Genomic DNA, 26,581 nt, shown 5'->3' on the forward strand with positions numbered 1-26,581 from the left:
TGATTACATGAAAATCACGATCATCAACAAATCTATTCGATGATCGGATACTTTACTTTAAACATACAGAGCGTATAAATATCATAGCCTTGATGATATAAATAAAAAAGTGGAGTGAAAATAAATTTAAAACTCATCGCGATATTTGTAGTTGCTTCGTTTTTTCTCTATTGGAAAGTGTTGTTAAATTTTATTCAATTCATTCAGTTAATAATCAAGTAAAGGAGGTGTACAAAACGAATCAGTGAATACTGATCAAAGTTATTTATGATTATTTCGAGCAGCAATATGATATGACGATTTGTGGCATAGAATCAATGAAAAACGACAACAACGAAAAAAATCGAAACGTTCAGCAACAAATAAACAGCAAAAAAAGTGTTAGACACAGCAGAAAAAGTTGGTTATTGTGGTAAGGTAGTTTTAATTGAAATAAAGCTATACCATTATACAACATCAACTATGTTCCATGAATAGAACAATGCAACAATTAATTCATAATTGATCGATCATTTCTAACAAAAAACGAACATACGAAAATTCTTCCACAAGTAGCGCTGATCAAATATGGCTACAAAATTTGAAAATGTTGATGAAAATGTTGAAAATGAAAATAATAAACAAATCAATTCAAATGATTTTACCGGTGGTTTTGGTTGGTGGCAAATGAATATAACTATTTTTTATTTTGTTGCCTATATTTTGACTGCAATCAACAATTTGGGCTACGTTTTTCAGGCAGCTAATACTGATTTTCATTGTGTTCATCCAATCATTATCACACCAACATCAACAATTGATTCGATTACGATAAATAATGATCTCGATCCATTACATTTGAATAAATCATCGACAATAGACAATTTTTTTTCAACACCGAGTTCAATCTCAAATTATTCATCATCATTATCATGTGAAAATGTTAAATATTGTTCGAAATTGATTTATAATAATTCAATAGAATTCGATGAAACAATTACATCAAAGGTGATGCATTCATAATACCATGGTTTCGACAGAAATTCTTATCTTCTTTTTAATCTTTAGTTTGATTTAATTTGCGGCAAAGAATGGCTGCGATCTTTTTCACAATCCATGTATCAATTAGGTTTTGTGTTCAGTGGCGTAATAATTGCATGGATTTCTGACAAATATGGACGGAAATTCGCACTACAGGTTTCAATCGCATTCGAATTACTTGGAGGCCTTTTGTTGATTTTATCACCATCTATTCTATTGTTTACGTTATCCAGATTGATACTGGGATTCGGCGATAGTGGTCGTGGAATGTGTTTGTACATGTTATTGATGGAAACGGTAAATTTTTGATGCTGATTTTATTCAACTAATTGTTTTTGTGTACAAAAGGTGGGAACAAAAAGAAGATCAGACGTGATAATGGGTTGTAATTTTGGTTGGATAATTGGATATCTCTTACTTCCGATTTTAGCATATATCCTACATAATTATATTATAGTCCAATCAATAGCTACCTTGACCATGACAATGATGGCAGTTTTTTGGTTGCCATATCTACCGGAATCACCAAGATGGTTGCTGGCCAATGAAAAATATGAAAGAGCCAAAACAGTCCTGAAAAAGGCATGTAAACGCAACAATCGAGTTGAAGTGGTCAACGAATTTGAATTCAGATTTGAATCGTTGAAAAACAAAGCTAAAAAATTGATAACCAACGGCAAAGAAGTGGAAGAACAAGATCAACAACAATCAAATGGTGAAAAAGTGACATTTTGGACAATGGTGACAAATAAGAAATATTGTATGATGACAATGATTCTGTGGTTTTCATTTTTTGTCAATGGTTTCATTTATCATGGTTTTTCATTAAATGTGGAGATACTTGGGGGTAATGTTTTTATCAATTTTGCTTTGGCTGGCCTTGTGGAAATACCAAGTGTTGTGATAAGTTTGATTGGAATGCGTTACATCGGACGGAAAGCATTTACAATTTTTACCATAATTTCAGCTGCTTGCTGTTACGCAATTATAGCTACATTCCGTTTAGCATGTGATGATCTATCGGATAATGACATCATGTTGGTAACATTAAGTATGCTGGGCAAAATGTTCATATTTGCTACCTTTAATGCCATCTATATTCATGCGGGAGAAATATTTCCAACAAGACTTCGTCAATCTGGTGTTAGTTCATGTTCCGTTGCAGCTCGTGTCGGTTCAACTATTGCACCATTCGTCAAAGATTTGGTAAGTAAAAAAAAATTTTGAATTTCTCAAAATTAATTTTGAAAACTTTATTATCATTAACAAAGACAATGTCATTTGGATTGACAAATACAATCTTAATGTTCACAGTGTTATCATTAATGGCCGCTATTGGAACATTTTTTCTACCTGAAACCAAAGACAAAGATTTGGTCGATACTCTTGAATGAAAATTACAACAATTAGGAATCAATAATGAAAATTCAATTTTTATTTTTTGAAAAAACATTTTTTTGTAAAATAATAGAAATATATTTTTTCCATATTTAATCTTTTTCTTCTGCAGCCAAACGATCTTTTTTGAGAGGACCCTGTTATTAACAAAAAAAACAAGACATTCCATTAGCAATTTTAATTCATGAGTTGATTGTAAAATGATGAACGAGAAAAAATAATAATCAGAAGGAAGGCAGAAAGCATAGAAAAAATTATCTTCATTGCATGAATTCTGGGCAATGCATTCATCATTTGAAACAATTATCGGCGAAGATTGCCATTTTTCAAAATAATTCTCAGAATAAAACTTACCATAAAAGCTTTCTTTTCTTGTATAGTTTGGAATTTGCCATGGCCAAATTTCGAAGATGTATCAATAAATTTCAAATTGATCTTTTCCAATGCAGAACGTTTAGTGTGCACCAATAGTGACTGTAAGGAATCAAGACATAAAATAATTAATTTTCATTCAGCGAAATTGAGTTTTTAAAATGTTAATTGTCTAATCAGTCCTATCATTTCCATAATCACTGAATTTTTCATTATTATAAATAAAAGGCTCTAAATGATATTATCATCATTCTTTTTTTTGCAAATTAAAATGAAAAATTTTCGAAATAAAATTTACCTTACGAAGAGTCAACACACGTTTTTTCGGTCCGGTACAACATCCTTTGATCATAATGTAATCACAATTGACTGTACCATAATGTGGAAAACCACCCTGTACAAAAAAAACGCAATAATTTTTCATTAAAATTGTAGAAGAAAATTGTATTATAGAATCAATGAAATAAAAATCTCAGTCCGCCCTGGTTTTCCGCAATGGTAAATTCGCAAAATACGAATACTTTAGGTGCAAGGATAAAACACTTGTTTTATCATCACAATTATACAATCATAAATAAAAAAAATTCAGAAGATATTTTTTGCTTACCATTGGCGTAATGTTTTTTTCGGTGATATCATACTGTGTGGAAGCATTGTTTTTGGCATCTTTACCACCTTTACCAATCTTGTAGATCTTTTTATTGATCTCCGTTCGATGATGGTAACCTTTTTGACCGGCACGGGCAACCGAAAATTGCACACGACTTGGATGCCATGCACCAATACAAGCGACTTTTCTTAAACCTTTGTGGGTCTTTCGTGGCAATTTTTTCGTATGCCAACGTGATGTTACACCTTTGTAACCTTTACCTTTGGTCACACCAATAATGTCGATCATTTCATCTTGAGCGAATACATTTTCAACAGGTATTGGTTTTTCAAAATGTTCACGTGCCCAATCTACTTTATCCGAAATGGTGCCACCATTCAGTTGAACTTCCATGACGTGTGATTTCTTTTGTCGTTTTTTCATTACTTTCATCTGAGTGTGAGCAATTACACGCACAACACTACAATATTTTTTGATTCGAGCCAAATCTTGATCGATTTCACGTTTGCCAGATGGATCGGCCCATTTCTTTGCATACTTTGTGAAAGCCTTTTTCTTAGATTTGTACCTATAATTCGAATTCAACAAATGGAAAAATTCAGAAAACCAAAACCGTCAAGAATAGCCTCATCACCATTATGGTGAGCGGAAGCACATTCAATTTTAATGCGATTCGTAGTGAGATCAAAGATCGATAGCTCATATGAAACCAAAACAAGAAAATTGTTTGGTACCACAGCGGAGCACGATGAAATCCATTCGAATCAAGCTTAAATTGAAAACCAACAGTAAATTTAAATTAAATTATTACCAATTCTTGTAGAATCGTCGTCGACATTCTTCACTCAAATGTTCAGCCCAAACAGTTTTGAACGGACGTAAACCTTTTGGTGTTTCGATATAACCAACGACACCGACAACGACCATCGGCGGTGCTTCCAAGATTGTAACAGCTTCAACAACTTCTTTTTTATTCACCTTTGATCCTGGCTTATCGACTTCACGAACGATATGAGTCATACCAGCTTTATAAGCAACAAATGCGGTCAAATGAATCGGTTTGCTTGGATCATCTTTGGGGAAAGCCTTAACTTTACCACGATGACGCTTGCTTCGTTTTTTTGGAGTGAATGCCAATGAACCATGACGTGGAGCTGAAAATTTACGATGAGACTATGAAATAAATATGATGAGTTAATTAAAAGTTCAAAAAATTGATGATTTTACCATTTTTAAAACTTAAAAAATTCAAATTCAAAAAATTTTAGAAAAAATCACTCGGCAAGCATGAAACACGTCGACCGATGTGAACAAGCGTGCTTGGGAAAAGGAAATTGTTTGGCCAATTTCTTCTGCATGCCAACATGTGCATTTTCGAACAATAATGTGCGCATGTACAAACTGCTGCAGCTAAATTGACTTTTTTTGCTTTCTTCGGTGTATTTAGACATTGTAAAGGATTTTTTTCAATTTCAAACTCATTTACCCGAAAATTGATACCTTACAACATTGGAAAATTGGAAATAATCTTGAAAACCCAATGATTATAAAAGAATCTGTTGACATCTCTATAAAAGATGAGAAAAATCTGAATCTTCAATCAATCATTTAAAAGAAAAAAATTATATTTGAATCCGGTAACCAAGGCAAATTTCAAGTTAGTCAAAATGTTCCAATTTTTTAAATATCTTTAACAATTAAAAGACCATGTTATTGTTAAAAATCTATATTTTTATAATTGCTGAAAAAGTTTGATCCGGTTAGTGTTTCAATTTTTTTTTCCAAACGTAATTATAGCAATGTAATTTATGGATGATATTAAAATCCCAAATCAACATGTGTTTTTGCTTGATTTCCTTATTCCCTCTATTCAAACAAACCTCTTGTATGCATAAGCGTATGTGTGAGCAAAAATTGTAAACCAAACAGCAAATTGCAATATTTATACCCAAAAAAAAAAAAAAAAAAAAAAATGTTATTGAAAAAAATTAATTCTGAAACAAAATATCGAAACGATTTTGTTTCATTTGAAATCAAATTACATCGAAAAAAAATTTCAGGATAAATCTTAAAAATAAGAATCTTTAAAAAAATGATATTCATGTGAACATCATAAGTAAAAATACTATTTGAACATCACTTTTCAAAGTATCATGAAATCACATATTTGATCTGATCTCAACAACTTGGTGAAATAATTGTCCTTGACTTTTTATTATTGCCCTTATGCTTCAGCTTAAAGCTAGTTAATTTTATATATTTAGCTTTCATCTAAGTGTATAGTTTCAGTTGTTGGCTGAAAATTTTTTTTTGCCATCGAAAGCATTTTTTTTACATCCATTTTTTTGTACATGTTTCGGCAAATCTTGATTTTTCTCTCTTCTTCTAATTCCTCGATAATATTTTATCAACAACATCGACATCAAAAAAAAGGCAAACAACACTTCCTTAAAAGTTCGAGGTTAGTTACATAATCAATTTTTTTTCTTCATTCCTTTTCTCTTTTAGTTTCGAATGTTCGATGACCTTAATCATTTGAATTTTCATATAAAACTTAATCTTGGGTTGCCCGGCAGCAGCCTAAGAAATATAAATCCAAATAAACATTTTCGTAAATCAAAAACAAAGAAGAAAATTTCAAATGTGAATGAACTAAATTCAAAGTGTTTTTGTTGTTGTTTTTTTCATTATTTTTTTAAAAAAAATTTCTTGCTATTGGGAACAAAATAAAAACAAAGAAAATCTCTCATCAAAAAATGAAATCGTGATAGATATTTTGCCCGTGATAGTCATAGTTCTAGATAATGATTATTCACAAAATCACTTTCACTATGTTTGAATGTGATCCAAATCTTCACATCATTATCTCAGTTGTTGAATCTTCATCATCATTTGACATCAAACAAAATTTCTTCAAAAAAAAGTAATGTTTTTAACATCAATATCATATTAATCTATATCGTTATCGAAAGATAAAATGACATTTAATCTAATTATATTCTTATCATTTTTTTAAAAATAATTTTTTATTTACAAATTTACCATTGAACTAAATTGAAAAAGAACGATTGTCATTCAAAAAGTAATCATTTTTAATAATTAGTGATAACAGACAAAAATATTCGAATTCCAATAAATTATAGACAAATCTTCTATCACAAAATCATTCATAAACTTTTTTTTTAAAAAAAATGATAAAAATATTTCATCAAATCAATTGGGCTTTTTTCAATCATTAACAACGTCACTATCATCATCGAATGATTTTGTTTGTCGTCAAATTTGTCAAATGATTGAATACGAAAAGAAAAAATATTTGATCAAACACCAATTGTAAATTTAATTACGCAAATAAATTTTAAAAAAACTCATTTAGCTAAATAACCGGTTTTATTATTTTTTTCATCTTTTTCTTCATTACACACGCACATATCTCATACACACTCGATTCATTTAACACATTCATTCGACGAAAGACTTTTTTGGGTAAGATTATCATTTTGATTTGTTCTGTTCTGTTCGATTTTTCATTTCAATCCTGTGTTGGTGATTGTGTGATACGTGAACATTCGATCACATTGATTGTTTTTTTTTCGTTTGTTTTAATTTTTTTTTCTTCTCAGTGTTGTATTACAAAGTAACAATGAGAAAATTCGATTTTCAACATCGATAAAATTGGTAAGCAATCAAGAATTTTTTTCTCCTCGATTATGTTTATGTAAATGTAAATCAATTATGAAAATTCCTTGTTTAAAATTTTTTCAATTTGTTTGTCCATTGATGTTTTTTCAATGATAAACAAACAAATGCCATAGAATTTCTTTACATTTTTTCCTTAATGATATTTTTGTCCCAATAAATAATCAATAATAGTGACGTATTATTGAACGATTTTTTCGTCATTCTATGAATGGTAATACAAACAATGAAAATAAAATTTCCCCATCATTTTGAGTTATTGGTCATTTGAATTTGTAATTGATCTATCTTGATTGACGTATATCATACTTATTATTTTTGAATAATGTTAAATAATTGTTTGTTTTTGTTTACTGTGAAATTTATTATTTGCAGCCGAAAAAAAACCAATAAACCTATGATTGCAATTAAGATTCGAAAAAACGATTAACATTTAAACAACCATGTTATTTTGAACTGCTCGTGGTTTTCTTTTTTGTTTTTACACATACGTCAGGCATTTCATTTCCTCAATAATGAATAACGTCAAAGTTTTTTCATTAATAGAGACAAGGGGGATTCGATTCGTAATAAATTTATTAATTTTTTGTTTTCAATCATGAATTTTTTTTGATTTTCATATATTGACGAGGATAATTTTAACTTTTGGTTAACAATAGTTTAAACCAGAAACAAAATCCATGATCAACAGGTACCTGATGATGATTATTATGATTAAATGTGTATTAAAAAAAATTGAATATACTTGTTTTTTTTTGTTCGGGACATGATCATTTGATTGATTGTTGCTTATAAGAGATTTGATTGTATAGATTATCTGTATATATCCATTTGATCGTTTTCTGTATCCTTCACTCGATATTATCGGATTCGATCATCATACATAAATTTTCTTGATATCGAATCTGTCCATCATCATTCTTTATTGATTTCGGGTGTTTAACAACAAACAAGTTCAACATTCTTAACTGTTGATTGATGAAAACCTTTCATTTCATTTTTGTTGATTTTATTGGTTTTTTTGCTTTTGTGTTGAATAACTAATCAATCATGGCTAATATTTTTGTATGCTATTTTTTCTATGCATGAAATTTATTTTGTCAAAATTATTATTTTTTCACTAACAATTTAATTAATTTTTTTTTATTTTCAATTTTTTTCAGACTATACCAATAACTACTGAAAACGATAAAAATAAAAGTGAACATTCGATCGACGACAATTCATATATTCAAATTGTAGTTACTGTTCCAGATTTTAATAATAATAACGAAAAAGATTCGAAAGTAAATAAGGAAGAAATTATAACTATTGTAAGCGCTGATAATCAAACAGGACAATTACCAATCATGCCCCCAAACGCTGAATCATCCGCTACAACTACCATTTTTGAACAAAAAGCCGAATCAAATTATCTTGATGCTGATGATGTAGATCAGACAAAATCATCGGCTAATCAAAATGGTGTAAGGCTACGCGGTCATCAACAAATGGATAATGATGTTAATATTGGCCATCAACCGAATCAATTGATGATGGTATCAAAAAAATTGGTTGAAAAAGCCGGTACTATGGAACATGCAATGATGTGCATGTTACATAATGCGTGGAATTTACGACATTTTCATCACCTGCCACAGTGGCTACAAGATAATGATTATTTATTATTCGGTCATCGACCACCATTAGCTTCGTTCACAGCATGCTTTTGGTCAATTTTTCGATTGCATACGGAAACAATGAATATATGGACCCATGGCCTCGGATGTATTACTTTTGTTTTATTAAGCATTTATCTATTTGTAGCCAGTGCATATGCAACGATACCGATAATTGATAAAATAATGTTAGGTATTTTTCTCTGCACTGCCATACTTTGTTTGGCATTCTCCACTTGTTATCATACACTTGCATGTCATTCACATCAGGTTTTAGTTTTGGTTTGCAAGTAAGTTTTTCAAGTGATTTTTATACCTTATATCTTTTAACAATTCTTTTTTCGCTTTCATTTTCACAGACTGGATTATTGTGGTATTTCATTGTTGATTGCTGGCTCAATTGTTCCCTGCCTTTATTATGCATTTTATTGTTCATTTTATTCACAAATCACATATACAATAATGACAATTTCCCTTTGTGCTGCTTCCGTGACTGTATCATTTTCGGCAAAATTTTCTGAACCACAATATCGACCATTACGTGCTACTGTATTTTTTTCATATGCATTCTTCAGTTTTATACCGGCTGTTCATTGGTTTTTGGTACATTCCGATGATGAAACTTTTTATCATTCATCATTTCGCACCGCAATTTTTTGTCTAGCAGCAATGGCCATTCTTTATATCATTGGTGCTGTTCTATATGCATCGCGTATACCGGAACGATTTTATCCTGGAAAGTTTGATTTCTATGTAAGTTTTATTAAATCAAATGAATTATTTCAATTTATTTATTCGTTTTTATTTCAGTTTCATTCGCATCAATTATTCCATATATTTGTGATACTGGCTGCCATTTGTCATTTACGTGGCATAACAAGTATGGCCGATTTTCGTCTATTCGTACAACAATCAACGTGTCAGTTGTAAAATTCTAACATGCCAATTTGACAATGAATGTAAATAAATTTGATCGAAATCATATCAAAAAAAAAAATCGATTTCAATGGACCCAGTTTCCTTTCATTATTATCATCATTAATTTATGGACGAATTTTCCGCTCTTATCATCATTTCATTAGAAAAGAGTGAAAAAATTAATTAACCAAAGACGGATAAATCGATATTTATTAAAGTCTTATTCGTGCCTGTAATTTTGTATTGATGATATTTATCCATCTTATCTCATCCAATTATTTATATTGATTAATTTTCTAAATTATCAGTCATATTTATTCGATTTTAATGATAATAAAAATAGCTATTTATCGTTGTATGTATCGAGTGAAGAGTAGATCAAAATTGGAAGAATGTTCATTCCTTTGCAAAAAATTGAAAAACAATTCAACGATGTTGCAACATTTACAATCTTATTATCATGTTGATAAAAAGTCGGCCTGATTTTTAACAATCGGGAACAATAGATGGCAATATAGTAACTTTTTTTTGTGAAAATCATGGTTCGAAATTCAAACAAAATCATCATTTCTAATCTTTAGAATTGATTTTTTTTTGTCATTGCCCTTGTTTGTTCATGTTTCACAATGATTTTTTGATTGAAAATCATGATCGCCTCGAAGTTGTTGGCAGTCGAATGGATTTTTTAAATATTTAATTTCCAGTATTTTTTTTTGTAATGAGGATTCAAATTGTTTTCTGATCAAGATTTATGGAGAAAAAAATGATACAAGCCAAAGTTTGTCGGCAAACAAAATATGTATGCAACATTGGAAAAATTCAAATTTCCTCTCTCTCTCTCACACACACACATTTTTTTTTGTCAATTGATTTCATATCCCATTTATACAGGCCTTGTGTGTAGACAAAATTAATAAAACTAACAGATTGATATCCCTTGTAACTATTAATTTTTTCAATTTAATTGTAATTTTTTGCTTTAATTGTGTTATCAAACAAAAACAAAATCCCTACAAAAAAAATTATTGCATGATCAATGAGAAGAGATTTTTTTTCATTTTGAATAACAGTTTTTGAAAAAAATGCACCGATAATCTTGATTTTGATGGCTAATTTTCAAACAACAATTTTACACTATGCTTACATGTGACGGAAAAGGAAATTATTTGTCATTTATTCATACACTATTTAAAGATAATAATGTTACTAACGCTTGATAAAAGGAAAAAGTGTCAAAGTTTATCGGAATTTTTTTTTTTGTTAAATTTTAAAATTTAACGTTATTTTTAGAACGACAATTTTTTTCGTGTTAGTTAACAAATTTGGTCAAAATTAGTGTATCAAAATTTATTTTTTGTTGCTGTTATTTTATTTGATGACTATGAAAAAAATTTGATAAAAACCCTATGGCATGAATGAAAGCAGTCGTTTTAGATGATCAATGTAATTTGATATCAAGTCAAATGAATATTGATTTAAAAAAAATATCTAATGTTAAGGAAAAAATTCATAAAAACATTCAAATTTAAATAATTTAGCTACATCATCAAATATGATGATGCAAGATCAACATCGGGATAATTGACAAATGATTTTAATACAACAACAAAAACAAATCAATGGCCATTGCACTTGTTCAATGATTTATTATGTTAAACCATAATGATAAATGGAAAGAAAAACAAATTTTAAAAAGAGAATCTGCTTTCTCTAACAATAGACCCTTCTTTTTCACTTTTTTTCCCTATTGATCGACAACGTAAATTAATCGTCATTTTGATAAACAAAACAATAACAAAAACATTATCAATCTTAATTGATTTTCTGAGGAAAAAAAATGTCATTTGTGGTTGGTTTTGCTCAGCCATTACACACCATGTAATCGAATGAAATTCTATAAATGACCATCATCATGACTCAATCGATAATGATGAATTTTCAATAGAACGTCATTGAGTTTAATATGATTGACTATTGATGATGATTGGAAAATAGTGTGTTTCATTACAATTTTTTCCTGTGGCCTCTTACACTTTGTTTAATTAGAATTGTTTTTTTGTCTTATCATTTATTTTAAATGGAAAAAATTACTCGTTTCTTTAATAAATTTATGATGCCATAAGTCTTAAATGATTTTTCAGTTAAAAAAACATCATTTACATGGAAACTCGTGATTTCAAGGAACTCGCGCGCTCGTGTTTATAAACTTAAATTGAATCTAAATGAGAAATATACTGAATTATTCGATTTATCTATCTTTAGAAATTAAAAATTTACTGGAATTTGTTTCATTTTAATTAGACAAAAATAGGCGAAAATTTAATTATTAAAAATTTTTTTTTATTTTAGAATTCTTTTTTTATCGATTTAATTGGAAAAAGTGATTTTGTTGTTTATTATTGTTGATAAAATAAAATAAAAAAATTTGGATACTGTGGATACACTGTATCTGGACTTTGTTGATTGATAATGTATGTGTATATGTTTTACGTAGCTATCACAATAGAAAGTGGTCTGACGATCGTATCGACCAATCAGATTGTTGCTTGCGTGTCGTTCATAACATTGACGGTTTGTGGCGTGATAATTTCGAATGACTCAATCCTCAATCATTCTTTCTCTCTCTCTCTCTCTCTCTCTTTTCTCTATTAACGGATTTCCGTAGTAGTATTAGCATGTTATATTATACATACCACAAATCGAATGATATACACACAGGTATTTCAAACAGTTGAAATCGAAAAAAAATTGCGGCGTAACAGTAATCAAATGAATGAATGGAATGAAAAACATGATGTGAAAATTTAATGATCTTCATTTAATCTATTGTCATCACAGGTGTATCTTGTAAAAAGATCTCGATTTGTTAACAAAAATGTACAATTTTTTTTTGGTCTGATGCAATTCGTTGTCATTCATTGTGATTATATTATGTTCATAATTTAAAAATATTGTTTGTTTTCTTTCCACTGTATGGTCACATTCAAAAACATTCATTTTTTTTGCCACCAAATTGCCCATCATTAGACAAGCAATAAACAATCAATGTATTTTTTGAAAATTTTTTGTAGAATATTTTCCACTATCATTCAAAATTACTCATTTGATTGATTGATTGATTAATCATCACAATTCAACAAAAATTTATCATTCGACATAATACCCGAGTACATTATTTTATTTCTAGTCTTATAGTAGATTTTTTTTTATATATAAATATACAAGAATTATTTTTTCATCACATTTATTCGTTTGATAACAGTTAAACTATCACCCTTTTTTCGAAATTCGAAATCTGATCTTTATTTTTAAAGCGTGTTTTGAAAATAATATATTTTAGAATTACATCATTACAAAACAAACTAATAATTACAACGGCCAAGAATTAAGTCAAATGAAATTAAATCATCAACAACAACACAAGAACATTCGTCAAAGAAAAACTTAGTTGCCAAAAAAAATTCCCTTGTCTTGCTATACTTTTTTGAAGTTATTTTTATTTGTTTCCCGATTATTTGTGTGAATTATATATATTCATTTTGCTATACACTTTAATCATCAGTGAACGCATCTGACATTGAAATTTATCTTAAAACAATCGTGTAAAAGTCAGAACAAAATTTCTGGCTCAAGTTTGTCTATAAAAGAAACATACAAACGTACAAACGAAATCGATCTTCAATTTTTAACAAACGTCGATCAAATCAATTTGATTTTATCATCTTCGAATATATATAAAAGCAACCGATTTGTTCATTTTTCATAAATTTTTTCTACACGCACACCAATACGCACATCACTTATTGTTTAATTAGTTGATGTGAATCTTATCAACAAAAAAAACGTTCTTTTATGGTTAATGATAGTAATAATAAACATAAAAAACAACAGCCACCCTCTTCGAAAAATTATCAAAAAACGATAAAAGGACCAAATAACAACAGTCAATCTTCCAAATCAGCATCATCAAAGAATTCAACTAAACAACAACAGAAACGAATAAAAGACGGTGACAAAATGGCTGGATCAACTAGTTCTTCAACATCAGTCACAACTAATCATCAAACTTCATCCAAAAAAATGGGTTCAAAAATTTTGGCCACAATTCTAATCACTTTAATCAAAATTGTGAGTTGAAAATTTTCTTTTAATATTGACCACTTTTAATTTGCCTTTTTAAATGTATTTGTTTAGTTTGCATTTTTGTATAGCATCTTATCATTACCCATCTATTACTATGTTCAAAAACCATGGTTGATTGTAGAAAAAAGCCGTAAACCAAAAGCACGACAATTGGATCCTTCTAATCCTTACAGTCCATGGGTCCGTTGTACTGGTGAACCAGCACCAAGTTTAATTGATGATTGTGATACCATACATCAATTATTTGATCGTGTTGTTCAACGTTATGGTTCGAATAAAGCATTCGGTTACCGACCTACTATTGAAGAAACGGAAGATGTTCAATCGGATGGTCGTGTATTTCGTAAATTTGTTTTAGGAGATTATCAATGGATGACCTATATTGAAGCTAAAAAACGTATCGATCATATTGCATCTGGATTCCTTCAACAAGGTTAGTTATACTTTACTTAAAATTTTCTTTCCTCTTATCCTAATTTTTTCAAAATTATTCAAATTAGGTATTAAACATGGTGACATTGTAATGATCATGTCGGATACTCGTGCTGAATGGTTAATGTCTGCATTGGCTTTAAGTAAAATTGGTGCTACGGTTGCAACATTATATGCTACGCTGGGTGTTGATGGTATTATACATGGTGTAAATGAAACCGAATGCACGCACATCGTTACCAGTCAAGATCAGATGTCAAAATGGTTGAAAGTGTTGCCAAAAACACCACTCATATCTCGCATTATATATTTTCCCGGTTTAAAAAAGATGACCACAATTTTTCCGCCTGAAGTCAAGATCGTTTCATTCGCACAGCTTGAACAACAAGGTCAAATGCAACCATTGCCATCATTACCGAAAATTCGTCCACTAGATACAGCCATTATCATGTACACATCTGGATCAACTGGTATACCGAAAGGCGTCATGATCTCACAGCGAAATGTTCTTGCATCAGCCAAAGCTTATCATGCTATTGCTTACAATATGAAAGAAGATTATCGATATTTTGCCTATCTTCCGTTAGCTCATGTCCTCGAATTAGCAGGTGAATTTTTCTTCATGTCTGTTGGCATGTCTATCGGTTTTGGTACTCCGTTGACTATGACCGATAAATCGACTGGAATTAAAAAAGGTTGCCCAGGTGATCTCACTCTTTTGAAACCAACAGTTGTAAACGGTGTTCCTTTGGTATTGGATCGTATCTCGAAAGGCATTCAGGAAGAAATCGATGGTAAAGGCGAATTCGCTAAACAATTGTTCAATTTTGTTATTAATTACAAACGATATTGGACGAAGCAAGGCTATCAAACTCCGATCATCAATCGATTGGTTTGCAACAAAATCAAACAGATTATGGGTGGTAAAATCAAATATCTTGCTATCGGTGGTGCACCTCTTCGAGGTGAAACCCATGAATTTTTCCAGGCTTGTCTTGATGTTCAAGTGCTGCAAGGATATGGTTTAACCGAATGTGCAGCTGCTGGTACCCTAATGGATTTCGATGAATTATCGACTAGTCGTGTTGGTGCTCCATTATATGGAACCCAGGTGCGATTAATCGATTGGATCGAAGGCAATTATCGTGTCATGGATAAACCATTTCCGCGTGGCGAAATTGTTGTTGGTGGCCCAATGGTTACTAAAGGTTATTTTAAAAATGATCAACTTACGCAAGAATCTTATCATGAAGATTCTAATGGTGTCCGTTGGTTTCATACGGGTGATATCGGTGAAATGTATCCTAATGGCACGGTGAAAATTATTGATCGTCGCAAAGATCTTGTAAAACTTCAATTCGGTGAATATATTTCGTTGGGCAAAGTTGAAGCAGAACTTAAATGCTCCACTTATGTTGACAATGTAAGTTATCTTTTTTATTTTCAACATTTTCGTTTAAACTTTTATTCGTCAAAAATCACAGATTTGTGTAATCGGGGATTCCCTTCATGATCATTTGATTGCATTGGTCGTACCAAATCCAAAAACTATTAAAACTTTAGCCGAATCTATGGGAAAAGGTTATTTAACTTATAAGGAAATCTGCAGTGATCAAGAGATTACCGATGCCGTAACAAAAAATATTATCCAATATGCGTCTAAACAGGGATTGCATAAGATGGAAACTCCAGCTCGTATTCATTTATGTTCGGAAGAGTGGCTTCCCGATAGGTATGTAATAATTTGATTTTTTCTCGACTTCGAATCTCACTTTTTTTCTTTACTTAAATAGTGGTCTTGTGACAGCTGCATTGAAAATTCGAAGGAAAAACATTCATGATTATTATAAATCGGAAATCAGAAATCTATACGGCCCGAATTCCCGTGCCCAATAAATTTTTCACCATAAATCATAACATTGATGGCTTGGCTTTTTTCCTTCACTTGAAATAAACAGATCATCATTGAAAATCATATATTTGCAAAGAAAAAACAATGCTACTTTGTGTGATACTCTAAGCTCATTTCGTTTTTATTTTTTTAAAAGAATCTGCCTATATAAATGATTATTAATTTATTCTTTTTACCATAAAAATTCAAATCATGAAATTAATTGAATGTAAATAATTTGTTCCTCTTGAATTTAAAAGAGTTTTGTGTAACATTTTTTTCATCAAAATGAAATCCTTCTAAAAAGTTCTACGTGAATTTTCGAGTTAACTTGTGATCAATCAATCTCACCCACTTTTTCTACCATAAACCACCGATACTCTGAATTTTATCGATCTGGTTATGATCTGAAATGCGTGATGTTTTAGTTTTAGTAAAAAAAACAAAAAAAATTGTATTTTTTGCGTAATTTTTATTTTTATAAATAAAATCATATAAAAAATAATGTATTTTTTGTATAATGATTATTTTGGAGGGTTAGCATTCGGTGGAAGAAATGGATTTTGTCCGCTCATCATGAAGGACTGATGGAATATTGAATTTTGAAATGATTGCATATGTTGTGGTGTGAGCGAAAGACCAGATGGAAAAGCAGAGGCTGCAGCACCCGTTGATGCCGGATGCAATAAACTTCCTGGCGGTGGTCCTGGTGGTTTTCCACTTTGATGCGGAGGATATGCAGAAATGAATGCAGGAATGTGTGCAGCTGTTGGATGAATCTGTGGATGACTTGAGTGGGCAGCGGCAGCGACTGCCGCTAAATTCAATGTTTGTAATGAAGTTCCAGCCGATGAAACAATAGTTGATGATTCATGTGATCGTTTATAACCAGCGGATGACCGCGGCTGACGATCGCTGCCAGTTGGTGGAATCGTTTGAAATGGTATAGCACCAGCGGCAGCTATTAATGCAGGATTCATCGATGATGGAGGTGGTTTATTGTAGATTGATGTGGATGGTAGTGGGGAAGCTTTAGAGTTTGAAATCAAAGAATATGGACTCGATACTGATGGCATCACATTAGGTAATGAAGATGAAGCTGTGGTTGAATTAGTGTGAATAGATGATCTTTGTTGTTGTTGTTGTCGTTCAAGTTGCGCAGCATAATTAGTGCTATAAACTGGCATCGTAACTGGAGGTGCAGAAAGAAAACGTTGGGGTGGCAGTTGCTTATTAGAACTCAATTGATGACTTCCAGTTCCTCCACTAGCGGTTTGATGCGCTCCATAAAACTGTTCATGCAGTGGGAGAATTGTAGAATTTGGTAAAGTTGCAGAGATAGAATTCGGATTCGTTATTGTTAGTAAGTGTTGAGCTGGTGGAAATTTCAACGAAGCAACATTTCGATTTAATTGTGACTGTGACAAAGCTAAGGCCGATGAAGTTGCCGCTGATGATGAAGATGGTGGCATTGTTGTTAATGAGAGCGGTAATTGTGATCCAGGTCCACCAGATTGTGATGGTCCAAACGTCATATTCAGCATTACATTTGCTTCTTTTTGTCGTAGCAAATTCTTTCTACTATTATCTTCATTACAAACTTTTTTGAATTCAGCAAACAATTTATGTTTTTCACTTCCCAAATCAGCTAATTTTTTTTCCTTACGGGTGATTTCTTCTTTGATCTCGTCTAATGTCCGTTTATCAAGATTGTGTTTCAATTCTTTTTCCCGCTTTGCTCGTTTCAATTCTTCGCTCATTTCCATCTCTGTTATTGAACGTAAAACATTTGAAAATGTTTAGAAGTCATAAGAGGAAGTTGGATTAATTTTAATAATGGTCATATATTAATATAAACAAACCTTGTTTTCGTTTTTCATTTTGTCGTTGAATATGAATTCTCAGTCGCGGATACATTTCCATATTTCGACTTTTTTCAATCTGAAATGATCGTGTTTGTACAACAAAATGTTTCAGATGAGATTTATGTTGATGATTTAATTTATCGACAATCGATAAAGAAGCCATTGTCTTATATTAAATTTAAGAGGATAATCAATTTTTAAAAAAATTGATGAATTATTTAAATGCATCAAGTTATTACGATAATAATGAAACAAAAAGGCGTCCATTTCGACCCAAATGGATAAACCCAATTTACAATTGCATTAATGCTCAATATTCTAAACACGCATGCGTATTTCGATTTATTATTTGTTGTTGTTGATTTAATGATTACACATCTTTCCATTGGATATATTATGGCGTCATAATCCTGAACACAACAAACCCTAAATACGATTTCATTGAAATTTGTTTCATTTTTAATTTAATTCATTTCGAGTGGGTTTGAGTTTTTTCTTTTTCTTTATAGGGGTTTCACACTACAGCAATATTTCATGAAATATATACACGAAAATATTTCAGCCCATAAGGTTGAAATGGACTGAAATATTGCATTCGAAATATTTCATTCACATTGCTGCTAGTGTGAAACCCCTATTATGGTTTTTTTTCATGGAAACCTTAATACCTCATTGAATAAATTACTTATCTTGTAAATTGCATATAATACAGTCAATATTTTATTCATCCTCGATACCGATCATAATCATTATCATTCGAATCTTCATGGTTTAATATTATTGGAAATTTTTTCTGATATATTTTATATGAATATAGAAATAACATCACAACAATTTTCATCGAGAGCGAGAGTAAGTTCGGATTGTTATATTTTTTTTATTTTTATTATTCATCTTGATATAAAAACATCATTGAGCATCATTGTCTACATCTTGATGGTTATTATTTTAGTTTTCCAAAATTTATTTCAATAATATTTGTTGTTGAATTTTGTGTAGTAATTCTCAAAATCAATAACTACCGAATGTTGGATTCATTGTTTCTATTAGTTTTTTATATTTGTTAGTTTGACTACTTCCCTCTCTTTTTTTACATTTAATTGAATGTGTGCTTGTATTATAAACATAACGGTATCCAACATTTATTATTAATGATGATTGAAGATATTTTTATTGTTATGGTTATGTTTATGTTTATTATTGTTGTACCATCACGGCAACCACTAACAACCGATGATAGTGATGATGAGGACAACGAACTTTCCTTGTATATAATCCCAACTCTTTCTTAAATCTAAAATTAAAAAATAAAATAAAATTTAACATATATACCTGTAATAGAGGGAAAACAACAATCAGAGAGAGACAATCGTCATCGAAACGACGACCACAACCTGTCTGATCTTCAACAGCCAATAGCAGTTGGAAATCCAGTCTATATCATAATTATATTCTCGAAATGTTACCCGATTTCTATTCCCGACCATCATCTTTGCCTCTTTTTGAATGATAATAGGAGAGTGAAGTTTAGAAAACCAACTATCCGTGTGTTTTACTCGATCATCATTATGATAGTTGTTGTAATAAAGCAGGTGATGAATATCTTCACTTTTGTTTCACTGTGTGAACGGCCATGGATAAAATATTTGAGATGAAAACAAAATCTGATAAAAACCTCGGTTCATTTACTCGAATTTTTTTAAATTTTATTTGATCTTTAAAAAAGTTATTCAAGAACGTATTACAAAAAGAAATTCATCGCAAAGCTAACTTCATTACAACAATTGAAGAGAATTTCGCTTTCTTCACGAATAATGATAACGTTTGAAAAACGATCAAACGTTGGTGATTAATTTTCTGTCTACTTTTTCTGAATAACCAATGTTCATTGTTGATTATATTTGGTTGTCATCAGCATTTGAATCAATCTTTTCAATTATTTGATGCCCCCATTTAATAATGATCAATATGATGATAGTTTTTTGGCCTTGTATATTTGACATTGTTTGTGATACCTTGAAATCATTCAAAATAATGATCGAATAAAACGATCAAGTACGTGAATATTTCGTAAAATAATTGTATATAGTTACATTTTTTGACAAAAAAAACGATTATTAAATGAATGAAATGAGAAAATCTATTCATCTAATCGAAATGATGATGAAATTTTTTTTCTTTGACATCGAGCAAAAAACATCTAATGAATTTCGTATTCGAAACGTTACCCGTTTTCATAAATTTCGATTATTTTTCATATATAAATTCAAAGTTTGTTTTAATCATTTTTTAAATTTTTTTACAGATTTTGTGTTGTATATTTATTCTTCCAAAATGAAAGGATTTATCCTATCACCCATTGGAAAATTCATTAAGTGAAAAAAACAAAATTGTTACAAAAAAAAGTCATCTTCCACATTGTCAACTATTATCGTCAAAAATCGTCTTGCCAATAGCATCAAAGCTTTTCGGCAAACTTTATAAACTGTAATCGATCTCTTTCTAATTTTTTCAGTTTATATCATCGATCAAACTCAATTGCGTCGTTTTAAATTTAACCCAATTTCAAAAGCGAAAAAAAATCTGATCATTTTTCACTTTCGCAGCAAAGAGGTACATGCACCGAATTCGCATGTTTGGGCTGTGAGCAAGCAAGATTTTTCAGTCGTTGTCGAAGCATTCCAAATTTTTTTCAGATAAAAAAATTTCTGCTCAAAGTATGGCAATAAATACCCTCTTAAAACCACAAAGTTCATCATCATCCACTGAAGATGACGAAAATATCATATCATCAGAAATACCAATATCAATCATGAATCCACTGATAGCCAGAAAAAGGCAATCCATCGATAATTCGATGTTTCGTTTTCCAAAACTAGATGAATGTGCACATTTCCATTATGAAAGCGCCGAATTGGTATGTTTAATATTTAGACATTTTTATTATTACAATTGATTTTTGTTTAAAAAATTATCTTTTAGGACGATTTTCATTCCTCATTGATTGTTAATAATAAGCATTGCGATAATCCCTACCAATCCAATAACGGTCATTTGTTAACTTTTGAGTTTGTACAAAATCTTCACATTTTTATACGTGTTCAATGTTCGCAGCGATCATGGACCGTGCGACGAGATCTTCGTGATTTTAGTTTTCTTGATGTTCAGCTTCATAAATGCATATTTGATAGACAACATTCAAAATTGATGGAATTGGATATGGATTGCTTTTTCACTTCATTTGATAGTTTGGTATGTAGGATTTTTTCTCTGAATCGGTTTTCAACCACTACTAAAAACATACATTTGTACAACTTTGGAATTCACCTGAAAAGGTTGAAAACCACGGGTTTAGATTGATTTCATTTCATTAATTGATACATATCTCATCCTAATTAATATTTTTCTCATTTAAATTAAAGGATTCTATTTTATACCATCTTGATAATTACTTGGAACGCTTATCAGCTATTGTTGGTACATCATTATTGACATGCGGCCCAATTCTACATTGGTTTGAAATGGACAATCATGGTAATCGTTTGATTAAAGAAGTAATACGATACAAGCTTTTATGAATTTTAGTTACTAATTTTTAATAATTTTCAGGAATCGGATATCAATACACCAGCCATTGGAGCAGCATTCGTAACGAAAAAATATTGTAAAAAAGATGTAGAAACTGAAATATCATTGGACATTGGTGAATTAATTTCTGTCATCGAAATGCCACCGCTGAATGAATCTTTCTATTGGAAAGGCAAAAAAGGTTTTGAGGTATGTTTGAAATCTTCATTCAATCATCTCCGTATGGTTCCATTAATTTATTTTGTTTAAAAACAAATTAATTATTTTATGATATAGGTCGGTTATTTTCCAGCTGAATGTGTCAAATTGATCGATGATGAGATATCGAGAAAGTCGGATCTGTTATCATTAAGACCGTTGAAAAAATGTGTATCGCCTACACCTATCGGCTATCATCAACGGCAGAAAAATTGTGGTGGTGTTGATTTAATGAATTCTTCCTTCAGTGATAGTGATGATAACAACCATGACCAAGTTGATGATCAGCAATCATTAGCATCGCGGAAACGAACAAAAATTTCTGCTTTGTTTCGTAATTTTGTTACGGGTTTTCGTATGCGTCGTCGTGACCAATTACGTCGTAGCGGTATACTCAAAGAACGTGTGTTTGGTTGTGATCTTTGTGAACACTTGGAAAATTCTGGCCATGAATATCCTTTGGTATTGACCGCTTGCTGTTCATACATTGAACAATATGGTTTGAATACAAATGGCATATATCGAATATCCGGTGTTGTTTCGACTATCAATCGATTACGGGCAATATTTGATGAAGATCGTATACCTATCGAATTATTAGACACCAATAACTATTTGGGTCATCGAAATGAAGTTGAACCATTAGATTTACATGCTGTAGGATCATTATTGAAGCTGTATTTTCGAGAATTACCTAATCCATTGCTAACCTATGCATTGTTTGATTCATTTATATCGACTATGCGTAATGAAACAATCGACGAAATTGAGCGCATTCAAAGTATACGGAAATTGGTTCGACGATTACCACCGCCACATTGGCGAACATTGCGTTATCTGATCAAACATTTGGCACATGTTTCTGAATTTCATGAGCATACCGGTATGACAACGAAAAATATTGCCATTGTTTGGGCGCCAAATTTGTTACGTACAAAAACACTTGATCTCGGTAAAGAAGCATTACAAATTGTTGCCACTCAAGCAGTGTTAACTGAATTCCTAATTATTAACTGTGATAAAATCTGTGAGTATATTTTTTTAAATTTTTCATAAAAGGCTAAATTTATTTTATCAAATTTTAGTTGATCGCGAAGAAGAGCTGCATCCATCTAAATCACTTTATTCTTCATTTGTTGATACAAAAGAATATGACCAAAAATCACCCCCCTTATCATCTAAATGTCTCAAATACATTGAAGTTGGACCGTAAGTTTGAAAATATTTTTGCTTTTCTTATTAATAACTTTTTTTCATTTGACAGAGAAATCATTCCAGGAAAATTCCATACCATCATATCATGTCGCCCATCGCAATTAAAAAGATCAAAATTCAATTTGCAAAATTTTAAATTTCACAATCTTTTTACCACGCGTACTTCTCCATCCGATAGTGTACGATATCGTTCTCCACATCAACTTCAACATCGTCGCACGGTTTCGAACGGCTACAATGATGAAAAATCCATTAAAAATCGTCATACTATTGATAATTTGAAAAAATCTATTGACATGGCAACCAATGAATCCTTATTGAATCCATGTCATACAATGAAGCATACCGCCAGTTTTCAAAGTAAAATTCTATGTTTTGGAAACAACAATAATAAACAAGTGAAACGATCAAATTCGTTTGATTCATATTTTAAGAAGATGAAAACTGGTGATTCGAATCACCTTCATCACCATATAACCAATGGACGACAACGACCTGATGATGATAATAATAATACTATCAATAATAATCATGGTGGGAAAATGATATTAACTGATAATGATACAACTGATGGTGAACATCCTCGCCGAATCACTGAAGAGACAATTTTTGAAGATGATGAAAAATTGGCTTCAAATGATTGCGACGATGATGATGGATTAAGAAAAACATATACCGAAGGATCAGAATATATAAAACCATCAACCGTTGCTAGACCTGAATCAAATGATGTAACAATAGATGATGATGATAAAGAAAATTATGTAAATCATAATCGCAGTAATTCCAACAATAGCTATCGAAGTAGCTCGCATAGCCATAGTAGCAGCCGAGTTAGATCACCCATTTTAGATCCTAATATATTATCATCAATACCACCAACATCCATTTTTGATCTATATCCACCGATAACGACTACTTTCGCTGAATCATCGACTAGCGTACAACATTCACCATCATTTGATGACAATGATTTTAATGAGAATGACCATACATCAAAACAATCGTTGATTATCAGTAATAACAATTTATCGTCATCTTCATCGTTAACGGCGACAAGTCCCACAATAAACTTCGAAATCGAAATGGACCCAAAAGCTTATCGAATGTCATATCCATCTGCACTTACCGATCATCATTATCAAACTGTTGCTGCTGCTGAAACTGAGGTAAATCGAGAGAAAGTTGAACACTACAAAAATGAACGTCGTCGAATATTGCAGCAACGATATCAGCCGTTGTTGGATGGTAATAATAAATCGAATGCAGATGATGGTTTTCATCATGATGACAACCATCACAATAAAGATAATACCGTACAGCTTCGAAAATCTATTCATAGTCTTGAAAATGAAAATGGTCATTGCCATTCAACACAAGTTACAAATACATTGCCAGTGATCAAAATTACACCATTACGTACGGTGAATAAACGACAACGGATCATTATTGATGATCATAATGAATTGAATCCATTCTTAAGAAATGATCTGTGATCCAAGAAATTAAGCCATCAGATTATACAAAAAGTTTCTATAATTCTATAGAAATGACCAACAATTGAACCGAATATACTCATTATTATACGAATAAAAAAATCTCGACTCAGTAGATGAATTTCATTCTTTATTTTGATAAATTTTTTGTTTTATTATCATTTTTTTTATTTGTCAATTATTATTAATTTTTGACCTGTGAATTTGGTATGTATTTTCTCTATCTTGTTTTTATTCTTAGATGCATAAAATGTAATTTTATTTCTTTTCATTCTTCAAAATAATTACAAATCACGTACGAAACTCATTTCCATAGCAAAAAAAATGCTCAAGTAAATTTCAATAGTTGCAATATTTTATCATCAATCCTGTTGTCATTGATATTAGTTTTGGAACGGTGTTTTGAATCTTTTGATGATTTCTTTTTCTTTCTTTTTTTATTTCTATGGCTTTTTCTCGATTCTGATTCACTTGAAGAATTGGATATTACTGACGATGTACGTTTATGACGGGATTTTTTCATTTTATGATGATGGCTACGACGTCGTTTTTTATTTTTTCGATTATAGTTGTTTATATTGTCATCTTTTGATTTATATCTTCTACGTCTGTGATGGCCATGCGATGACGAGGAAGATGATGATTTGGAATCACTCGATGTCGATGTCGAAGATGATGATCGAGATCGTTTTTTCGGGAAAGATTTTGAAAATTTGGGTTCAACGATACTTGAACTTTTTCTGGGTGTCAAGTCAATGTCTGTAGGAACAATTGTAGCTTTGCTACTTTCAGCAATTATAGCTGACCCGTCATTTGCCTGCAATTTATGTGCTTTAACCTCGTTTCTGTACTCAAGACAGGTGACTACGTGATCCAAATTTTTCAATGAAGTGAATGGATGTAATTTAACTAGTGATGGATTCCTCAAGTCATTATGATCCATCATATAATCAAAAAAGGATTGTTGATCTGGTTTGATTGTACGAAATCGCCCATGACGAATTGCTGTTTCATCTATCTCATCCAAATCATTATCGTGTCCATATTTTTCAATTGATTCACAACGTATAACGTCTAGGTGATAAGATCGAAGGTCAAAATTGATTAATTCAACATTGATCAATTCAGAAAGTTCAATGTTATGGCCATCATCGTCATTATTACGGCCTCTGTTCAATTTTGACTTTCGAAGATGCGGTTCCAATTGTAGATTAGCTTTCAATTTTAGATCATTAATATCTCGTTTATATGACCAAACTAATAGAACCTCAGCATTACGACTATAGATGCGCATCACTTTGGCAACAAATTTATCGCTTCATATAGGAAATAAATTCAAACGAATCCACATTGAATGAACATATCCTACACTTACCCAATTTTTAAAGAATCATAAAAACTACGTGTCCGTTCATCTGAACTGTAACCAGCCACCGTTTCATAGAAATAATTACAGGTTATAAATTTGCCAATATCCTTAAATCGTGGTAATCGAATCGTAAACGATTGATCCAAACGTTTCTGCTCTAACCATTGAAACAAACGTTCGGAACATTGTCTTTGTATCGTCATCGTAGACGTAGGAAGCTGATTGTGAATACGGAGGTAATCGTTGCTATCATCGCATAACCATCGGTCAAACCATAAAATAATTTAAATAAAACATGCATATATTCGAGAACATCTTAAATCGAGAAAAATGAAAACTCTTGATAATAGTTCGCACCTTTCTTCCGGACGTTTATGACCAAATAATTTATTGTTATGGTTTCCATCATCCTCATGACCATGGTAATTGCTTTGTTTCTTCAATTCAGGTGTCCGTTTATCGGTGTTCATCATCTAAATTTTTTTGTCAAGTTGTAATCATGATAATAATCATGGCTAAAACAATATTGATATTAAAGCTCATCGAATATAAGTGCAGCGCCATCTTTTTTGAATTAGAAGATTTAATTTGAATTTTTTTTCTTCAGACCTAATAAGAAATTTTTTTCATTAAATATATCAATTTTATGCAAGTCATATGATTGAAATTAATTATAAAAATGGAACTAATAATTTTTTTCAAAATATTA

General features: G+C 31.0%; 7 protein-coding genes across 12 annotated transcripts; 4 read left to right on the plus strand and 3 right to left on the minus strand.

The window, feature by feature from the left end:
• Positions 1 to 111: 111 nt before the first annotated feature.
• LOC113793442 (organic cation transporter protein-like) lies at positions 112 to 2,556 on the plus strand. Its single transcript, XM_075822200.1, has 4 exons — positions 112 to 987; positions 1,048 to 1,317; positions 1,369 to 2,226; positions 2,292 to 2,556. The coding sequence occupies exons 1-4, from the start codon at positions 568 to 570 to the stop codon at positions 2,412 to 2,414; spliced, it is 1,671 nt and encodes a 556-aa protein (XP_075678315.1). The 5' UTR covers positions 112 to 567; the 3' UTR covers positions 2,415 to 2,556.
• Positions 2,434 to 4,775, minus strand: RpL3 (ribosomal protein L3). Its single transcript, XM_027343488.2, has 6 exons — positions 4,628 to 4,775; positions 4,212 to 4,573; positions 3,398 to 3,968; positions 3,089 to 3,184; positions 2,773 to 2,892; positions 2,434 to 2,555 (listed from the first exon to the last, which is right to left on the minus strand). The coding sequence occupies exons 1-6, from the start codon at positions 4,628 to 4,630 to the stop codon at positions 2,511 to 2,513; spliced, it is 1,197 nt and encodes a 398-aa protein (XP_027199289.1). The 5' UTR covers positions 4,631 to 4,775; the 3' UTR covers positions 2,434 to 2,510.
• A 117-nt stretch (positions 4,776 to 4,892) lies between these two features.
• On the plus strand, positions 4,893 to 9,971 carry LOC113793444 (adiponectin receptor protein-like). Of its 5 annotated transcripts, XM_027343483.2 has the most exons (5): positions 6,677 to 6,886; positions 7,024 to 7,078; positions 8,263 to 9,047; positions 9,117 to 9,510; positions 9,568 to 9,970. In XM_027343483.2, the coding sequence occupies exons 3-5, from the start codon at positions 8,449 to 8,451 to the stop codon at positions 9,685 to 9,687; spliced, it is 1,113 nt and encodes a 370-aa protein (XP_027199284.2). In that variant the 5' UTR covers positions 6,677 to 6,886; positions 7,024 to 7,078; positions 8,263 to 8,448; the 3' UTR covers positions 9,688 to 9,970. The 5 variants fall into 5 exon arrangements, with proteins under 5 accessions (XP_075678336.1, XP_075678329.1, XP_027199284.2 ...); XM_075822221.1 differs by lacking the exons at positions 6,677 to 6,886; positions 7,024 to 7,078 and adding an exon at positions 4,893 to 5,057; XM_075822214.1 differs by lacking the exons at positions 6,677 to 6,886; positions 7,024 to 7,078 and adding an exon at positions 5,677 to 5,861.
• A 3,004-nt stretch (positions 9,972 to 12,975) lies between these two features.
• Positions 12,976 to 16,393, plus strand: LOC113793574 (uncharacterized). Its single transcript, XM_027343623.2, has 5 exons — positions 12,976 to 13,803; positions 13,870 to 14,251; positions 14,319 to 15,673; positions 15,735 to 15,982; positions 16,044 to 16,393. The coding sequence occupies exons 1-5, from the start codon at positions 13,528 to 13,530 to the stop codon at positions 16,144 to 16,146; spliced, it is 2,364 nt and encodes a 787-aa protein (XP_027199424.1). The 5' UTR covers positions 12,976 to 13,527; the 3' UTR covers positions 16,147 to 16,393.
• A 200-nt stretch (positions 16,394 to 16,593) lies between these two features.
• Positions 16,594 to 18,266, minus strand: LOC113793575 (uncharacterized). The gene is made up of 2 exons (XM_027343624.2): positions 18,004 to 18,266; positions 16,594 to 17,909 (listed from the first exon to the last, which is right to left on the minus strand). Exons 1-2 carry the CDS (start codon positions 18,167 to 18,169, stop codon positions 16,666 to 16,668), a joined length of 1,410 nt encoding a protein of 469 aa, XP_027199425.2. The 5' UTR covers positions 18,170 to 18,266; the 3' UTR covers positions 16,594 to 16,665.
• A 397-nt stretch (positions 18,267 to 18,663) lies between these two features.
• On the plus strand, positions 18,664 to 24,624 carry LOC113793108 (uncharacterized). 2 transcript variants are annotated; one of them, XM_027343074.2, is made up of 8 exons: positions 18,664 to 18,858; positions 20,312 to 20,923; positions 20,989 to 21,258; positions 21,429 to 21,560; positions 21,616 to 21,783; positions 21,871 to 22,819; positions 22,878 to 23,001; positions 23,057 to 24,624. In XM_027343074.2, exons 2-8 carry the CDS (start codon positions 20,726 to 20,728, stop codon positions 24,501 to 24,503), a joined length of 3,288 nt encoding a protein of 1,095 aa, XP_027198875.2. In that variant the 5' UTR covers positions 18,664 to 18,858; positions 20,312 to 20,725; the 3' UTR covers positions 24,504 to 24,624. The 2 variants fall into 2 exon arrangements, with proteins under 2 accessions (XP_027198875.2, XP_075678260.1); XM_075822145.1 differs by lacking the exons at positions 20,312 to 20,923; positions 20,989 to 21,258 and having other exon boundaries at positions 18,665 to 18,858.
• Positions 24,625 to 24,695: 71 nt separating this feature from the next.
• On the minus strand, positions 24,696 to 26,417 carry LOC113793109 (uncharacterized). Its single transcript, XM_027343075.2, has 3 exons — positions 26,230 to 26,417; positions 25,879 to 26,118; positions 24,696 to 25,819 (listed from the first exon to the last, which is right to left on the minus strand). Exons 1-3 carry the CDS (start codon positions 26,343 to 26,345, stop codon positions 24,832 to 24,834), a joined length of 1,344 nt encoding a protein of 447 aa, XP_027198876.2. The 5' UTR covers positions 26,346 to 26,417; the 3' UTR covers positions 24,696 to 24,831.
• Between the last annotated feature and the right edge of the window lie 164 nt (positions 26,418 to 26,581).

Source organism: Dermatophagoides pteronyssinus, unplaced genomic scaffold, assembly GCF_027571235.1.
Source record: "Dermatophagoides pteronyssinus isolate colony J.1.1.1.1 unplaced genomic scaffold, Derpt_VIB-CSIC_2022.12 sq0001, whole genome shotgun sequence".
Lineage (NCBI taxonomy): Eukaryota > Metazoa > Arthropoda > Arachnida > Sarcoptiformes > Pyroglyphidae > Dermatophagoides > Dermatophagoides pteronyssinus.

Excerpts from the sequence above, each read along its gene's own strand:
- LOC113793442 (XM_075822200.1), top strand. The coding sequence starts at position 568 with ATGGCTACAAAATTTGAAAATGTTGATGAAAATGTTGAAAATGAAAAT. Across the intron at positions 988-1,047 it reads ATGAAACAATTACATCAAAG|TTTGATTTAATTTGCGGCAA; the intron begins GTGATGCATTCA and ends TTTAATCTTTAG. Across the intron at positions 1,318-1,368 it reads ACATGTTATTGATGGAAACG|GTGGGAACAAAAAGAAGATC; the intron begins GTAAATTTTTGA and ends TGTGTACAAAAG.
- RpL3 (XM_027343488.2), bottom strand. Across the intron at positions 2,893-3,088 it reads GTGTGTTGACTCTTCGTAAG|TCACTATTGGTGCACACTAA; the intron begins GTAAATTTTATT and ends GATTCCTTACAG. Across the intron at positions 2,556-2,772 it reads AAGAAAAGAAAGCTTTTATG|GGTCCTCTCAAAAAAGATCG; the intron begins GTAAGTTTTATT and ends TGTTAATAACAG.
- LOC113793444 (XM_027343484.2), top strand. Across the intron at positions 9,048-9,116 it reads GTTTTAGTTTTGGTTTGCAA|ACTGGATTATTGTGGTATTT; the intron begins GTAAGTTTTTCA and ends TCATTTTCACAG. Across the intron at positions 9,511-9,567 it reads CTGGAAAGTTTGATTTCTAT|TTTCATTCGCATCAATTATT; the intron begins GTAAGTTTTATT and ends TTTTTATTTCAG.
- LOC113793574 (XM_027343623.2), top strand. The coding sequence starts at position 13,528 with ATGGTTAATGATAGTAATAATAAACATAAAAAACAACAGCCACCCTCT. Across the intron at positions 14,252-14,318 it reads ATCTGGATTCCTTCAACAAG|GTATTAAACATGGTGACATT; the intron begins GTTAGTTATACT and ends TATTCAAATTAG. Across the intron at positions 15,983-16,043 it reads GAAGAGTGGCTTCCCGATAG|TGGTCTTGTGACAGCTGCAT; the intron begins GTATGTAATAAT and ends TTACTTAAATAG.
- LOC113793575 (XM_027343624.2), bottom strand. The coding sequence starts at position 18,169 with ATGGCTTCTTTATCGATTGTCGATAAATTAAATCATCAACATAAATCT. Across the intron at positions 17,910-18,003 it reads AAATGAAAAACGAAAACAAG|AGATGGAAATGAGCGAAGAA; the intron begins GTTTGTTTATAT and ends GTTCAATAACAG.
- LOC113793108 (XM_027343074.2), top strand. The coding sequence starts at position 20,726 with ATGGCAATAAATACCCTCTTAAAACCACAAAGTTCATCATCATCCACT. Across the intron at positions 20,924-20,988 it reads ATTATGAAAGCGCCGAATTG|GACGATTTTCATTCCTCATT; the intron begins GTATGTTTAATA and ends ATTATCTTTTAG. Across the intron at positions 23,002-23,056 it reads AAATACATTGAAGTTGGACC|AGAAATCATTCCAGGAAAAT; the intron begins GTAAGTTTGAAA and ends TTCATTTGACAG.
- LOC113793109 (XM_027343075.2), bottom strand. The coding sequence starts at position 26,345 with ATGATGAACACCGATAAACGGACACCTGAATTGAAGAAACAAAGCAAT. Across the intron at positions 26,119-26,229 it reads CATAAACGTCCGGAAGAAAG|CAACGATTACCTCCGTATTC; the intron begins GTGCGAACTATT and ends ATGCGATGATAG. Across the intron at positions 25,820-25,878 it reads TATGATTCTTTAAAAATTGG|CGATAAATTTGTTGCCAAAG; the intron begins GTAAGTGTAGGA and ends TCCTATATGAAG.